Below are 13,059 nucleotides of genomic sequence, written 5' to 3' on the forward strand. Positions count from 1 at the left end.
AGGGAAGTGCATTTTAATAGCTTTTTCAAGTATTTAGGAATATTCTTCTTTGATACATATTAAAACTTGACAAGTGGTAATTTCTTAAAAATTAGTTTCATTGTGGTTCTGAAACCATGTTAAGGAAATCTGTGCAATTAAAGTGAACTGATTTTTTAAAATGAAGAGATATGCCTTGCTCATGGATGAAAGGACTCAGTTAAGGCATGAGTTCTGCCCAAATTGATCAGTAGATACAATTTAATTCTAGTCAGAACCTCAGCAGGATGTTTTATAGACTATGACAAGCTTATTCTAAAACTAGTATGGAAAGGCAAAGGAATTAGAATAGCCAAAACCACTTTGAAAAAGAACAGAGTTAGATTTCCCCTACCTAATTTCTAGACTTTCTATAAAGTTACAGTAATCAAGGCATTATGGTATTGAAAACAGGGTAGACATACAGTCACTGGAACAGAGTTGAGTTCAGAAACAGACCACACATATATGGTTAGTTGGCTTCTGACTAAGGTTCCGAGGCAACGCAAAGGGATAATTTCAACAGCGGTGCCAGAACAATTGGACATCCATATGCAAAGTATGAACTACACCCGTCCCTCACAGCATATGCACAGATTAACTCAAAATAAATTATAGACCTAAATATCAAATCTAAAACTTACAGGAAATACAGGAGAAAATCTTTATGATTATGCTTTGTGCAAAGATTTCTGTAGGCACAAATTCATAAAAGAAAAAAGTAGATAAATTGGGCTTCCTCAAAATTTAAAACTTTCATTTAAAAGACATTGTTAAGAGAATGAAAAGGCAAGCCCCAAACTGGGAGAAAATACTGGCTTAATACATATCCAATGATGGACTGGTGTCCAGAAATCTAGAACTCAGTGATAAAAAAAAAACAACTTTAAAAAAAACAAAAGGCTAAAGATTTGAGCAGATAACTTCACCAAAGAAGATACATAGACTTCAATAAGATTGTAGAAAGATGACTAGCATCATTACACATCATCAGTCATTAAGGAAAAGCAAATTTGAATCATAATGAGAAACCATTATGTACTTAAGAATTATTTATAAAAACAAGTGTATCGACTCGACAAGAATGTGGAACAACTGGAATTCTCATACATTGCTGATGAGAATTCAAAATGGTAATGCCAATTTGGAAAAAATTGATAGTTTCTTGCGCTGTTAAACGTGCACTTACTGTATGATCTAGTATTCTCACAGTCATACCCAACAGAAGTGAAAACTTGTGTTCACAGAAAAATCTGTACAGAAATATATGTCATGGCTTTATTTATAGTTGTCAAAAATTGGAATATACAAATATCCTTCAACTGGTAAGTAAATAAACACATTATGATATATCTGTATAATGGAATATTACCCAGCAATAAACAGGAACCAGCTCAGTTACACACAACAGTGTGGTGAATCTCAAATGCATTATGCTGAGTGAAAGCAACCAGTGACAAAAGGCTACATAATGCATGATTCCATTTATTTGGGCTTCTAGTCAAGCAGAATTATAGAGACTGAAAACAGATTAGTGGCTCCCAGGGACTGGGGTAGAGAGTTTGAGGGAACCTGGGGACTGATGAAACTGTATTTAAGTAGTGGAAGGCTGTCACACTCACAATGGCAAATGCAAGTTTTTCAAAACTCCAGTTTTTCATTCAGAAATTCACATTTTATCTTTGTAACAAATACTGTCAGTTATTTTTCCTTAACGTTACAGGTTTATTTTGTTCAGATTTTTTGCTGTTATTCAAGTGTGAATAACCATAGTTTGTCAGTCATCCCTTCAAGTAAAAATTGTGTGCAAAATGTGTACTTCCCATTCTGTCACAGCATTTTTATAAAACAGTTACCCAAGTCCAAATTTAATAACATTAATAATTGCTGTTTTTATCGAGGACATTTTTATACAAAACTGGCATTTTTATTTTTAATTATTTTTTTTATAACTATGTGTGGTAGTGAGGATGCTATGACCTCTTGTAGTATGGGTTGGTGTCACTGTCTTGATCCATGTCACCAGTTTTACCCACCATTGCTTTTGCACTGTCCCTATATATGTAAAGACAGTGAAAAAAGACTAGATAATGTCTTGCTGTTAGTATGAAGAAGTATTGTCCTTGCAGACTCCCTGAAAGGATCTCAAGGACACATGAGAAGTTTGCAGAAGACACTTTGAGAATTCTGTATTAGGAACTTAATTTTCATTGCTGTTTTCATATATTTTCTGCTCATACCATAGGATTATATTTTCTAAGTAAAACTTTAAGCAATTAAAAATGAAGTAAAATACGTTGTAAGAATAAAATACTCTGACCTGAATGTTCTTTATTCTGCAGTTCAAATACACTCCACGAGGTGGCATCGTACCTCTGCTTGTTACCCACTCTTCCTAAAGGTGAAGACACAACTTTTGATAAAGAATTTCTTTTAGAATTACTGGTAAATATTAATGTTCTTTGAAATTTGCATATGGTTTTCCTGACTTTCTGAATCATTCTTAAAGATGTAGATTGGTACAGATTTTTTTCTGGGCTTTAGAGTTAGTAATTCCTACCTGTTTTGGCATTATATCGTCCTTTGAGTTTGTCAGATTTCTTTTCCATCTCTTAGATTTCTTTTTTCAAGTCTCTTGCCTCATAAAACTGCTTTATGGCATGTATTCATTCCACGCAAACATTTATGAGCAACATCTGTGTCAGGTACTGGATTCAGGCTCTGTGGGTACAAAGATGGCCGACACCATTCTTGCCTTTAAGAGATAAGTTATACCTACACATACACACAGAGATAATACAGATTTACTTACATCTATCTATATATTTATTTTTAAGTTATTGAAATATAGTATCTTGACCATTAAGCTATACCTTTCTCACTAGAGAACTCAGGAATGTTTAGAAATAAAGTTATCACTGACTTTGTGGTTTGAGAATGCTATGAGATTTCTCAACCATTTTAGGAAGTGAGTATTAGTTTGATCGTTAACTCTCAAACTAATATGGTTTTTGTGAAGTTTTATTTTTTTTTTAACTGCAGTTTTAGGTTCATAGAAAAATTGAGGGGAAGGGATATCCCATATTCTGTAAAGTAACTCTTAAGTGGATGAGTATGTAACCATACCCCTGTATAAATATTTAGGTTGTTTGCAAGGTTCATTATTACATATAATGATGCAGTCCTTGTACACGCCTCTTTGTGCCCATATGTGGACATTTAGGAGAGGTACTTAGAAGTGAAGTTATCTGATTGAAGCATGTGCTTATTTAAAAGATAAAAGTTGCAGCCAAACCATCCTCCAGAAGCTGTACGTTCCCATCAACAGTGTACTAGCGCATGTCTCCTTAAGTTCTTATCAGCATTGGATGTTACAGGTTGTCCCAGTTTTGCCAGTCTCATGGGTAAAAAAAAAAGCTTACTTTAATTTTTTGTTTCCTGAGGGTTTATAGGTTTGAGACATTTTTTTTATACCTGTACAAACATACACTATGTGGATGTGTATATACATTTTTTTACACATGTGGAACAATAATGGGCACATGGTTTTGTGACATATTTCAAGCTAATATTTCTAATGTAGGGTATAAAATACAGTTCCTTACTATAGAGGGGAAGATGATATGCTTGTTTTGGGATCGTTACAGGAAACTATTTGCAGCAGGTGTTTTAAGCCTAGTGACAGGTGTTTAAGTGCCATTTGGAGAGAAATCCATGGGAAAGGTTTTAAATAAACTCAAGTATGGAAAATACTTTTTATTGATATATTTACTTACATGAAATGTATATCTTCAGTCACTATCTTTGCCTTCCTTCTTATAAATCACTTCATGGTCTCTGGCTGCAAATGCTTTCTAAAAATTCCTTGTCCTGTTTTCTGACAACGTAAAATCTTCTCTGGTAAGTCAGGTTTTGGGGATTAATAATAAATCCTTACTATAGAAGGAAATGAGGATTTTTTCCAAGGATCTTTCTAATGGAAAACAGGTTTGAGTATAAAATTGATCCTGTCTATGCTTTTTAGGGTCTTGTAGCTAAGACTTCATCCTCAAAATGTAAATAGTTATGCCAAAAGAAAACAATTTAAAAAATTTATAGCACTATAGCATTATCTTTCATTTCCTCCTCATCTTACAGGATTTTCTCAGGCTTTGGATTCTTCTAATAGCCAACCAAATTATGATAAAAAAGTTGAAATATGTGTATTATTTAGATGATATCACACTATCTTCTTTCCTAAAACAATACTATCTACTGATAAGAATGTGACACATTTTCCAGATACATCATTATTTTAGCATCTCTTAATTAGGTAAAAGCTTATTTCTGTATTTGAGGTAGATCACTATAATATTAACAATGGAGGAGTACATAGAGATCATCAAATCCAACTCTCTCATTTTACAAAAAAAACTGAGGCCAAGTTACTAATAAACTTACCCAGGTTGTTTAGCTGGTTAGTGCAAGAATGAAAACTGTAACCTAGGACTTAGGGCTCCCAGTTTTTTCTTCCGTTGCTGGATGCTTTGTGCTGTGGTTTCTAAGGTGTTGGCATGTGGCGGGCACTTTGACACTATTTTACAATATTGCATTTCATTTTGATAAGATTCCCAAGAAGGGAGTGGCAGTTTAATCTGTTTTACTGAAAAGGAAACTAAGATTAGGGAGGTTGAAGTAACTTGCCCAGCTTTCACGTAGCTCATAAGTAGAGGTACTGGGAGTTGAACTCAGATCTGTCTGATTCCAAAGCCCATCATGATTATTACCTCTTTCTTCTTTGATTTATGGAAAAAATGGAAAAAGGAAAAAAATATATCTTGTCAAGTACCACAGTAACTGAAAGACATGAAATTTCTCGTTCCATACTTTATGATGAATTTCTCCATAAATTATTTTTGATTAAAAAAATATGGTTCTAACTTTCTTTCTAAACCTGTTCCTTTTAGGTGTCTCGTCATGAACGTCGAATTTCTCAGATTCAGCAGTTGAACCAAATGCCTTTATATCCAACTGAGAAAATTATATGGGATGAAAATATTGTCCCAACCGAGTACTATTCTGGAGAAGGTATGGTAAAGAAGTACAGTATTCAGGAATCTTAAAAACAAAACAAAACAAAACCACAAATGAACTTATTTACAAAACAGAAACAGACTCACAGACATAGAAAACATATAGTTTCCAGTGGAGAAAGAGGGCAGGAAGGGATAAATTGAGAGTTTGAAATTTGTAGATACTAACTCCTGTATATAAAGTAGATAAACAAGTTCCTTCTGTATAGCACAAGGAACTATATTCAATATCTTGTAGTAACCTATAATGAAAAAGAATATTAAAGCAAGTCTGCGTATATGTGTGACTGAAACAGTATGCTGTACACCAGAAATTGACACATTGTAAACTGACTATGCTTCAATTTAAAACAAAAAGAAGTACAGTATTCAGATGTAACATGAAACTGAGTTTAGAGTTCATCACATGTGACTGAACATACTCCTATCTAATATATATTTTAGGGTAATTTTCTAGTACCCTCAAGTTCAACTTTAGAAGCTAGAAACTATTCAGTATTTTGAATATTTAACATTAAGGATTTTTATTAAATTTAATTATGCCCTAATGTGTATGTGTGTGTGTCTGTATCATCCTGTATAAAATATGACCATAAAGCAATAAAATTGTTCTAAGGAGACCTAATAATACAGGAGGTGTAGCTTTTATTATGTCATTGTAATAGGTTCTGTTTGGTAGTGTTTTATTTTTCAAAGCCTTTTTCAGAGGCTCTTCTGAACTCCTTACAGAGCCAGTTAATGACCACCAAAATAAAGATGTTGACATTAGTTGGTATAAAACCTTAGTTTTGATCTGAAATGGTATTCCTTTTTTTTTTTTTTTAACAACCAGAGATGCCTGTTTTATTTCTCTTTAGGTGATTGCATTTCAGGCTGGTGACATCAAGTAACATCAAGAAATGGTGTGTTGAGGGGAGGGTATAGCTCAGTGGTAGAGCACATGCTTAACATGCAGGAGGTCATGGGTTCAATCCCCAAAGCCCCCAACAAATAAATAATAATTAATTAATTAATTAACCTAATTACCTCCCCCACAAAAAGCAAAAAAAAAAAAAAGAAAAGAAAACGAAATGGTGTGTTCACCTACCTATTTCAACAGATTTGTTTCTAAATGCTTTTTCTTATCCTATAATGATGAGAATTTGTCACAATTGAGTATATTCCAGAGTGCATTCTGACACATTTTGAAGGCATATTTCCAAAAATATTTCTGGAAGGTTTTTGGAAACAGTACCATTATTAGAAGAAATATAGCTGTTTTAAAGACATCACCAGTATAAGTATTGGTATATTTATTTAAAAGAAAAACTGTTACTTCAGAGTCATTATCTGGAGCCATAATTCCTGTAAACCCACAGTACTGAAATCGTACTGATTTCAGAATAGTCAGTCTTCATGTTTTTATGTTCTGATGGTGGTTAATGCATTGTTTTCTCACTTTGCTAATTTGTTCATACTATAAGCATTATAGCCATATTTGTATGAATCTAATCCTTTGACTAATCAGTCCCTAAAAGGCAAATACCACTTACGATTATTTTGTCTTTTTAATTAAAAGTTTGTGTCCTTAAAAATGAAAACAGTCCTATATCTGAGCTTTGGGTAATATTCTGTGATGCTGATCTGAGTTTGAAACATATTTTGTTTAATATAAAAAAAGTTGCTTTTCTTTCACTCCTATGATTAATGAAGTTAAGTGAAAAGAATTACTTTTCAAGATTTGTCTTTGTACCTTTCATAGAATGAAAGTATTTTGGAACAATATCAGTTGCCAGATGGCTTGGCTGTAATACAGCTGTTTTCAGGGACGTGGTTAAGGCTTGCCATTGTTCTTCATTGACCATGGATGAAGTTGTGCTTGTGGGGCCCAGTGCTCGATGCTATGAAACAGGCAGAGATCAAAGCTAATTCTGCACAATGATGCAAGCTGCTTCCAGCTCCCATTGCTGTTTAACACTTAGATTTGTTAATCCAGTGAGGGTTACAAAATAGAGATATTTTGCTTTTTTTTTTTTTTTTTAAATGGAAGTATGCTATAAAAGGAGATGTTTTCCCTCATCTTCTGGCTTGACAGAAATTGAATTAGATTATAAGTCAGAGTTTACTGATATAAATGATGTGAAATTTTTGTACACTGATGTTTCTTGACTTTAGGTGCATTATTTCCTTGGTAACTATGGATAGAGATGGTGAAAATAATATGTTGTGCTAGTAAAATGTATTTAGGTGTTCCTCTTTTTAACATTTTTGCTATTGCTCCTGAGTGCTTGGGTACTTAGTATGCAAGGGAAATAGTGTTAGATGAGGATAATGGAAAGAATATTGATCATTAATATTGTCAGAGAAGGGAAGTAACTCGAGGAATAACATACAGTCAAGGTTTTATCCTTAAAGTCTAGCGAAAGGGCAAAGCTTCACAGCCACAGTAGTGATCACTGAAGATAGAATTGTGTAATGTGATATTCCAAATCAGTTTTCATGGTAAAGTTGGTCATGGGCTATATTTCTGGTAGCATTATTTACTTTGAGATTTGCCAAATATAAATTAGGTGGTAAAGGAAGAACTTTTTAAACTACTTGAGACTGTGTGTGTTTTAAGTATCTTTAAATACTTTTTAGAAGTAATGTTTGCATATGAATCATCGATATGCAGATTACATATACTAATGGAATTCATCCTTTATTTCCAATCTTAATAGATGGCATTTGTTAACTTGGTTTCAGTTTCTGTGTGGAATTAAAAATAAGACCTTATCAAATATGCTGTACTTTAGACACCATTAAATTAGATTCTTACCAAATTTGTGGTGCTTTTTTTTATACATAAAGCAGATGTCTGATTTAAAAACTAATTCAAATATTATTTTTTATTTTCCTTTTCAGGTTGTCTTGCTCTTCCAAAGTTGAATTTGCAGTTTTTGACTCTTCATGATTACCTCCTAAGGAACTTCAATCTCTTCCGCTTGGAATCAACTTACGAAATTAGGCAGGACATCGAGGATAGTGTCAGCAGAATGAAGCCATGGTGGGTAAACTGGTTCCATTTGCAATGAAGAGAAGCAACAGTGACTGACATCCATCTGTCAGAAACCTCACAAGTGTATTCTGAAATAATATATCTGGCATGAAGATGCCCTTTAAAATATGAGATGTTTACTCTTTTGAGAAACTTTTTTATGTAAATTAGATACATCCAAAGCGATAAAATAGAAATTATGTATCTGGGTACTTGGGGGTGGGGCTGAGTGTGAGGGAGGAGAGGTCATTATTCTGGGGAGTGGGGTGGGAGGGAGAAATGCAGAAGGGAGTGAGTTGGGCATTAGTAAAAGGGTAAAGAGGAAAGGGTATGGGCTGGCCAGCAGGTCTGTACGAGGGCAAAGCAGTTCAAGTCCCAGGAGAAGCTTCTGATAAAGGGTATTCTGTTACCCCAGCAGCTCTTGTGGCTGTCACCACTAGTCTCAGTCAGCCTCTCAGAGGACCTGGCAGGAGATGAGGGGCATAGCTGAACACTGCACGGAGTGGAACACTGGAAAATCTTCCCTGGCCCTCCATCCACAGATTGCCTTGAAGAGACTAAATCATCAGCATTTACCTCTAGGGCCTGTTGAGTAGGTTTTGTTATTTGAGGAACTCTTCTGCCTAAACTGACTTTCCACCTGCTAGCTTGTGTCTGGAACTACTTTAGCAAAGAAAAGACTTTGATTTGTTGTAGTCAGCTCTGCATTATAAGATTTGTGAAGGTTAGCTTTGCTTTTTAGACGTGACTGACTTCAGGTAAATGCCCTTCATCCACTATTTCATTCTAAGTATGAAATTAATGGAGATAAGTGATAGATCACAAGTGACTATAAATGAGGAAAATAATTCTGTAAAATGAATTTTCATTACATTAGTGTCACACCATGCGCCTGTATGTACAGTTAGACTGCATTCTATGTGAAAAGCTTAACAAAATTTTGAATGTGAACTGATTGAGGTATGTTCCAGGCTTCTCCCCTTGCTAATTACAGACAGCTACATGCACACTGTGATTATGATCTATTTTTTTCACTTCTACACAGTTCTATTTTTTAATTAATTATTATGTGAAAAGTTATTCTGGGTGAGACTATAAAACACAACATAAAGTATTTTTGACTTAATAATCAGTTGAGTCAGTAGGCAGGCTAGCACTATGAAATTTGTATACCCACTGGCTGATCATCTCTGCCCACAGCTTTGCTGAAATTGTTGCCCATTGTTTGGACCCCGGGGGAGTGCTTGATCAGAAAGCTGCCTTACAATTTATGGTTACCTTGCATTTGCATGCTCAGATTCTGGACCTAATTTTGGTGATTTTGCAGAGTAGGGAGTTAGTAACTAGCAGTTCATCAAATAGAATTCCCTTATGTTTTTACTTAAATGCCAAATAAAGCAGTAATACTTAGAGTTCTTATGGTTTATTAATAAAGTAATTTTTTAACTTATTTTCTGCTAGGGGAAGAAAATGTTACTTTTGGGGGATAATTTTTGATGATAAATTTTTCTAAATTTTCATTCCTAATTGCCCATCATTGAAAATGGTTAAAAATAACAAGATCTGAAAAAGGGGGCTCACTGCCTAGTTCTCATCACATTTTCAGGCTGCTGAAACTACTGAGCAGCAGAAGAGAGGTTGTGCTAAGATTAAGAGGGTCAGAAATCTATGTTTTTTAACGCCTTTTGTTGCAGGTAGATTTTATAAAGGGGCAACAGTACTGGGGAGAGTAGATTAGTGGTTGCTTGGGCGTAGGAACAGAGATTGACTGCAAATGGACAAGGGAAATCTTTTTAATGTATAATGAAAATGTTCTAAAATTGGATTGTGGTGATGGACACACAACTCTGTAAATTTACTCAAAAGTATTGAATTGTATATTTACAGCAAATGAATGTTATGGTATGTAAACTATATTTTAGTAAAGTTGTGAAAAAAGAAGGAGGGTATAGACAGTTATTACAAAAGCTTTTAGACATAAGGTAATGCCTTTTAGAAATTATTTCACCACTAACCAAGTTATTGAATTGCAGAACTTTTATTTTCAGTTATTTTTCACTCTTTGATGTTATGAAGTTTTACAATTTTTTATTATTTATAAGAGACTTTGCTTAGGATATAGGTTTTCTTTATCTTTGCAAGCATGTCATTTTTGGCAGTACCTTCCAGTTTCAGAGTGTTGCTGCAGTCTTTATGGTACAGATTTCCCAAGGACACTATTTAATGTAAAAGCTAAAGCACTAATAGCAGAAAGAATGCATATTTGGAGGTTAATGGTTCTAGTTATTACAACTAGCTTGATTATCTGCCTTCCCCCACCATCCATGGCAGCATCATTTAAATGATTTAAATATTATGCCCTAAAGAAAGCATTTGCATAGATATTATCATTTGTTTATTTTTAATTTTTTAAATTCTAGAATGTTCTAAAGCATTTTTGAAACTCCGTATAGAAATACTTGTAATACATAAGATAAACTATAAACAATTGAGAATATCTTGATGAAGAGGAGAAAAGGGTAAGAATATAAAATAAAACTGAATATGCTGTATAACTTCATTCTTTGACAAAATGGCTCAGCTCTTACATACAGAGAGTTAGCTTTTTTTCCAGGGATGTGGGAGATATTCCTTTACTTCCCTTTCGTTTCTGGACCATGTTTGCCTGTTTCATCCCACCACATACATTCCCTGTATATTGGAACTTAAGGATTTTTTTCTTTTTTAAGTTTAGAAATAAGAGTTGCCAATATTAGGACTTAAGAATACATGCTTAGCTAGTATTTAGTTACCAGTTTTGCTTGTCCAGAAGTTGGGAAAAAGTTATTTGTTTGAGTAATCATTCACTTCTTTGGTTTCCAGGCAGTCTGAGTATGGCGGTGTAGTATTTGGTGGTTGGGCGCGAATGGCCCAGCCTATTGTGGCTTTCACTGTGGTTGAGGTTGCCAAACCCAACATAGGTGAAAACTGGCCAACCAGAGTTCGTGCAGATGTTACCATCAACCTGAACGTCAGGGATCACATCAAAGATGAATGGGAAGGTAATTTTGTATTTCAAGAAGTGGTATGGGTTACCTTTTGCATTCTTAGTTTATAGATTTTCACCTAGAGCATTGGCAAAGCACTTTCACTAAACGTTACTCTTATAAACTTAATTTTATCTTCAAAATAAAAGAATCATTTAAAGAATGGCAAGTGATTTCTGATTATTAGTAGTAAAAATACCAAGGATCATACAAGAATAATTAAATACCTTAATACTTTAATAAAAGCATAAAATAGCACACATATCAAAGTGTTTTGAAAGTTGCAGTTGGCAGAGCTGAAAGGGAGAGCATTCTAAATCTTAAGTGTGATAAGATGATGTTTATGAATTTATAAAATCAATATAAAAAATAAAAGTATTTTTGTTTACTAAAGAAGAGGGGGGAAACTCACATATAATTTGCCCACATACAGAGCAAGTAAGGAAAATAGATATTTTTAAAAGATAAAAGCAGCCCAAGTAAAGAGGATAGGGATGCATATAATTTGCAGAAAATAAAGATACAAAATCAAAATTAGACCAACTCAGAAGGACTTTAGAGGGAGCTAATAAAGTAACTGGGAAAGAAATAATAATAGTTTATTTGTACCAAAGAGAGGAAGTCAGATTTAAAAGATCAGTGAAATCAGATGCACTTAAGGATAAATAATTGCAGAGAAATTGAGTTATTTTTCCTGTTCTTTATTAAGCAAGATTTTAGGGATGGTAGTTCTATATCACAATTAATTTTATTTAGAGGCGGATATGTTCAAAGTTACTAAGTCAAATGGAGTTAAAACATCAATAACACCTGTGCCAGAAATGGCACATAAACTGATTTTTAATTGGCACTTTCATATTTTTCTCTCAGCTGTCTATAAGGATGTTTGCTCCCCTGCTGTGAGAAACAGGAGCTGGTAGATTTTATCTCCTTCCACCTTCTTGACATGCCAGAAGGAAAGGGATTGTCCCTTAATGGATCCATTTTCAGAAATCATTGCTCTTGATATAGCTGTTTATAGCCATAGGGACTATATGATATATTCATCAAGTAATTCTGAAGGAATCCAGCAGCAAAGCTGGCCAAATGTTTAACAAATAGTCACTGTATTCAGTAGAGTTTGTGACAGATTGTTTTTGTGACTCCTTTATCCTTCAGAATTTTTCCAATCTGGTGCATTTCCCATCTAGAATAACATGTACCTTTATTATTGCTGAATCTTGAGAAAGGCATTAAGTTGCTGAAGAAGCTCTTACATTTATTACCCCTTGGAGCTTAAGGAGGGATTAAAATAAACACTGTTTTACATAGTGGTTAATGAACTTAAATAACTTACTGACCACCCCGTGGAAGTAGTGATGGCTGGAAATAAAACGAGGGGGAAAAAAGGCCCTTTGTCGAAATGTATAGATGACAGGTGACAAGCCTACCTTGTGGTGTTAAGAAAAAAAAAGGATGCATTACTCTGAACCCCTTACCTCCATAACATTGGAGACTGCTATTCAGAAGGCCATCAAAGTCTTTTTTTTATTTTCCTTTTTTTTCCTGCTTTCTTTTTTTTTAAGCAAAGACCTCTGGTAGTATCAGAAATAGAGTGGATAGTGCTCTACACTGGAATTTGACACAACATTGTAAAATGATTATAACTCAATAAAAAAATGTTTAAAAAAAAAGAAATAGAGTGGGTACATTTTTATGGACAATATAGGGAACAGTAGGGCATTGTGGGACAAGAGTGGTGGGGAGAAAAGTGTTTTCTGGGAGGCTAGAGCCAAAATTCAGGCCCCTTACTGATCACAGATAAAGTAACTAAATAAAAAATGAGAGAGGGGTTCTGGAAACAGTAATGAATATTGTCCTGTAAAAACAGAATAGGTTTGAAGAGTTTAAGCTAAATACTATAAAACATTCTTCTTGTCCCTTCAAA

The 13,059-nt window shown here is 34.1% G+C and overlaps 1 protein-coding gene across 1 annotated transcript in view; it reads left to right on the forward strand.

The window, feature by feature from the left end:
- The window catches only part of AQR (aquarius intron-binding spliceosomal factor), an 85,680-nt gene that overhangs the window by 28,053 nt on the left and 44,568 nt on the right, over window positions 1–13,059 (forward strand). The window contains exons 14-17 of the mRNA XM_006193784.3: window positions 2,361–2,463; window positions 4,965–5,085; window positions 7,974–8,115; window positions 10,969–11,147. Coding sequence (XP_006193846.1) covers window positions 2,361–2,463; window positions 4,965–5,085; window positions 7,974–8,115; window positions 10,969–11,147 — 545 coding nt within the window. The remainder of the gene's footprint in view (window positions 1–2,360; window positions 2,464–4,964; window positions 5,086–7,973; window positions 8,116–10,968; window positions 11,148–13,059) is intronic.

Source organism: Camelus ferus, chromosome 6 (genome assembly GCF_009834535.1).
Source record: "Camelus ferus isolate YT-003-E chromosome 6, BCGSAC_Cfer_1.0, whole genome shotgun sequence".
Taxonomy (NCBI): Eukaryota; Metazoa; Chordata; class Mammalia; order Artiodactyla; family Camelidae; genus Camelus; species Camelus ferus.